This window comes from Grammomys surdaster, unplaced genomic scaffold (genome assembly GCF_004785775.1).
Source record: "Grammomys surdaster isolate TR1022 unplaced genomic scaffold, NIH_TR_1.0 125947, whole genome shotgun sequence".
In the NCBI taxonomy this organism is placed as follows: Eukaryota; Metazoa; Chordata; class Mammalia; order Rodentia; family Muridae; genus Grammomys; species Grammomys surdaster.
The window spans coordinates 4307520-4312385 of NW_021620769.1; the positions used below are offsets into that span (position 1 = coordinate 4307520).

The following is a 4866-nucleotide window of genomic DNA, read 5'->3' on the forward strand; positions in this document are numbered from 1 at the left end:
AACAAAAATTCCAGTATTGGGGTTAGATTACATTCAATTGATTTGTTGGACAAAGTGGTCCTAAGAAAATTCCCTGACAATCCAGTCTATTGCAAGACATTAGGTTTCTCTCTGCAAACTGACAGCAGGCCCTCATTCCTGAAAGTAATACCAACACAACTTCTCCTTGAACATGGAAAAGTCAAACTGATACCTAGACAGAACCTTCAACCCTACATTCCAGTGTCTTTTTTATGGGAAGGTATTCTGTAGACAACAAAGGGAAACATAAACTCCAGCCCAGCCACAAAACACTTGTTCTATAGTCTGTCCTTCCTGCAAGGTATGCTAGGATAATGGTGACACAAAGCTTGTGTTAGTAACCAGCCAAGGATTGATTTGATGTAAGGCTAACTCCACTAGATGAAACTCATGCATGACACTGTTTGGGTGACTAAGAATCAGAGACTAAATAGCATAGAAATCTGGGGTAAAGAAAACACTACTGATCTAAAAAATGGGTAACAATGAAATGACTCAGGCAGACCTTGAGATACCTAGCTTTAAATGAATTGTCTCCATCAAATATCTACATTCAGAGCTCAGGGAACTCTGGAAGAGGAAACAGTGAGTGTGAGAGAAAGTGGGAAAGGAAGATACCCAGATTTCAAAGTTCTCAGAATCAACTGAGCAAAGCTAATCTGAACTCACAGAGACAGAAACAGAAAGTATGGACTGACATGGGTCTGTACTAGGTATCCTCTGTGTGTATGTTACAGTTTTCAGTGTAATAATTCTTTGAGACTCTTGAATGTGTGAATGAGTTGGTCTCTGATTCTTCTGCCTTCTCTTGGGACTTTTCTTTCTTTTTGCCTTTTTTTATTGGATATTTTATATATTTGCATTTCAGATGTCATCACCTTTCCCCATTTTCGCTCCCTAGAAACCCCCTATCCCAACCCCCCCTCCTTTTTGCTTTTATGCCATTTTAATTACATTCAAGTATTAAGGTCAGTTCTAGGTTGAGGAAATAGCAACACAATCGATGCAAATAGTCAAGGAACAAGCAAGGCAATAAACAAAATTCCATGAATACTCCTGTGATCACTGTTTCTAAGGGCTTATCAGGATGACCAAAATATCTGAGCCAACTGCCCTGTCCTAGCCCAAAGTCACTTTTATGTCTGAAGCCTATTTCCTTGTTCTAGCCTAAGATTTAGATTCCTGCCTGAAATTACTTCTTTGTTCTAGCCTAAGATTTAGATTCCTGCCTGAAATTACTTTGTTCTAGCCTAAAGTCAGATTCCTGCCTGAAGCCCACTTCCAAAAATTGTCCTTGACCAATGTCATTTTCCTGCCAAGCAGCCCATTTCCTTGTCCTTGGCCTATGTCAGATTCTTACCAAGCAGTCCCAAAAGCTCTCTGCCTCTCCCCCTTTTGTATTTCATAAACAAGTCTGAGCTTGTCTTAGGTCATTCTGTCAAGAATGCCATTCTTACCTGTCATGGAATATGCATTATCCAAAGCAATGCACTTATTTCTTAGGTTGGAAAGGCTCTGTGCAGACTCTTACCCATCCTTGGCTTGCCAGCCTGTCAATTTAATAACTCTGTCTGGGGGTCCATTTTCAGTCAGTTTCAAGCCATGTACTTTGGCTGCCAACATGTTGATGTTGTTAAAGATGAGCTTTAACACAATGGGCAGGAAAGAAAGTATTCCAAGAACAAAAAGGGATAGCATGATCAAGCTATATATGCCAGTCTTGAAGCTTGACGAAAATAGAAATACTGACCTCAGGCCATGAGTAATTTTATCAGCAGTGTTTACCGCATCAACACTCAGCATTCTTTAAATTCAGAAGCTCACTATGCAAAGTTAAAAAATTCAGAGAGGTGTTAGAATTATGCCAAATGCACTGGCAAGTTTCTTTAAACATTTTCCTAATCATAATGACTACCACTGAAATTTTAGAACATGAACCCAATGGTTTTGGCATGACACTCAAGATGGTTCCTTACTCTTAAACTCTGAAACTCCTCCCAATAATTTGAATAGAATAAAGAGCATCAATCCATTGTTCCAAATGCCCATCTAAATTCTCTTGTATATTCAACACATTAGTAACTTTTTTGGTTAATTGATTAACAAAAGTAGCTGTCTTAACTTCTTGTGTCAAAGCTAACACAGAAGCAGTGGTGCTAGCAATTAATGTAATTAAAGCTGTTATACCAGCAATAATCAAACCCAGTACCCTCTTGATTCTGCTTAAAGCCTAACTCACTTCTTCCAGCACTTGCAAGCTTTTTTTCAGAAGACTAAGGTTCTGTGATACTCAAGGCAATAAAACAAAAGCTGGTTGATAAACCTCCATAACTGACATGAGATTTCAACACACTAACACAATTAGAAAATGTACAATCAATGCAACTTACATTAAATACTGTAGAAGAAGCAAAAGTAATTTTAACTTGACAATTAAGGAGCCTTAACACATGTACTAACACTTGTTTGAAAGTCAGATCCTGTCCCAACTTTATCTCTTGCTAAAATAACATCATAGAGAACTGCAGATAACTTTCAAATATGTCTCTTAAAATGTCCAGAACCAGCCTTCCAAATGAAGACTGTTATTTTCAAAATGGATTGATTTCTAGACCAGTCCATGATTGAGTCTGAATAACTGCTCACCTTTAAGAAAATTACAAGGGTCACTATAACTTCTCTTTTTGATTCTCTGTTCCACAAGTTCTAAAAATTTGAGACAAGGCAGTTTGTCCCATCAGGGGTAGAGGTAAGCAAAGGAGGGTCGGGAACATATGTCCAATACAGCATCTCAGTCACCATTGTCAGGGCACTTAGCAAGCTCACAGGTCAGCATCATTATTTGTCCTGGCATCAACACATCTTACCTGTTGCTCTGTCAGCCACCATGCTCTTTCAGCATCCTGCAGAGAAAAACACAAACCATGCCCTCTTCCCCATATTAAATACCTGATCGGGATCATGCTATAAGTGGATCATTCCCTTACACCTATGCATCAGTATGTCTAGTTGTAGAGTGCCATAGACACTCAGCAGAGAATTCTTTGGCATCCAAATTAAAAAAAAACAACTAAAATAAAAAGAACATTATTTAAATAAATTTGTAGTATACAGGGATAGACATCCCCTTTTTGTTATTTTATGAAGATATTGGGGTTTTTTTTTTGCACCAAACACATTCGCATTTATTTTCTTTTTTTTAAGCAAATGACAAAAACCCAAATTACCAGCTTTTTTTAACCTAAGCTTAACATTACATATTTAAACAATAGTCAAACTGACAAGATTGCCAACATCCATGCACGACTAGAAAACATCCTTAATTTACACTAAACCAGAAATGTATTACCATTGATACAGTAATAGCTTTCATCACTACATACTGAAAATAAAATTGAAATATTTCTGTAGAAGATTCACCTGGCAATGTTAACTTCACAGCAGGCTGACACTACTCACTCACAATTCAACACAATGGGAAGCAGCTCCATGCTGGTGTTAAAAACAATCTTGTCCTAGCACTACTCAGTCACAGGGCTCACCTCAGATTACAGTTCGTTTAAAGCAAAGTGCATACAGAGATTACAAGAATTTTAAAGACAAAAAAAAAAAAAAGACAAAAAAAAGAAAGGTCCTATATTTTGTGGTCCCAACAACAAACTCAAAAATCTGACAAATGGGGGCTCCAATGAGCTGTTTTATAAATACTTTAGATTAGGTACAGTTATACAGAAAGTCGAGTTCGTTTGAAATCTTCAAAAAAAAAAGTTCCTGTTATTCCTCAAATGGTGCTTGCTACGGTTTAGCATTTCTGTTAAATGCGTGCGTTGAATGACTTGTTATCCAAGCGTAGCAGGTGCTCCTCACCATTTATAGTCAAGGACTTTAACAGTCCATCTTCTTCAACTTCTACTCTTTCTTGACCGTTCTCCACAATTCTCTTTGTAGTGATTTTTTTGCCATTAACTATCTTAGTTGAAGTTGATATTGATTTGAAGTTGCCCATTCCACTGCAGCCAAATGACGCTGAAGAGAATGAAGTGAGACCCCCGTGACCTAGTGACTTGAATGGAGTAAAGCCTGTATCAAAAGCAGGAAATCCACTTCCAAAGGAAGGAAATCCACTGAAGGCATTGAAAAAGGAGCCTGCACCTTGGCTTCGACTTCCTCCGGGACCTCTTCGGTTTCCAAAAAAGTCATCAAATGGGTCTTCAAAGAAGTCAAATGAAAATGGGTCCCTTCTACCAAAACATTCCCTGAATACATCATCTGGGTTCCTGAATGTGAAGCCAAACTCAAATGGACTGTCAAAATGACTTCCACCTCCTCCTCCACCATTCAATCCTTCTTTGCCGTGTTTGTCATAGATGTCCCGCTTTTTAGCATCCGATAACATTTCATAGGCCTCAGCTACTTGTTTGAATTTCCCCTCTGCTTCTTCTTTATTCTCAGGATTTTTGTCCGGGTGCCATTTAAGTGCTTGTTTTCGATACGCCTTTTTAATGTCCTCAGGTGAGGCATGTCTCTGATCGCTTAGCACTTCATAGTAATCCACCATGTTTTAACAGACTGTTGGAACAAATCCGAGGACGCGGCGGCCAGCGAGGGTGGGGGGAAGTCAGGCGGCTGGTCTCCTCGTGGCTCTGGCACAGCTGCACTGGTGGCGGTGGTGGCGTCTGAAGATATTGTTTTATAATTTTTAATGTATTTCTTTTATTGAATATTCTACTTATTACATTTCAGATGTTATCCTCTTTGCTGATCCCTCCCTGAGGAACTCCCTCTCCAGTCCCCCCCTCCTGCTGCTTCTATGTGGGTATGCCTCCACTCATCCACCTACTCCCC

The 4866-nt window shown here is 39.1% G+C and overlaps 1 protein-coding gene across 1 annotated transcript; it reads right to left on the reverse strand.

The window, feature by feature from the left end:
• Positions 1-3835: 3835 nt before the first annotated feature.
• Positions 3836-4579, reverse strand: LOC114609179 (dnaJ homolog subfamily B member 6-like). Its single transcript, XM_028753448.1, has one exon. The coding sequence runs from the start codon at positions 4577-4579 to the stop codon at positions 3836-3838; it is 744 nt and encodes a 247-aa protein (XP_028609281.1).
• Between the last annotated feature and the right edge of the window lie 287 nt (positions 4580-4866).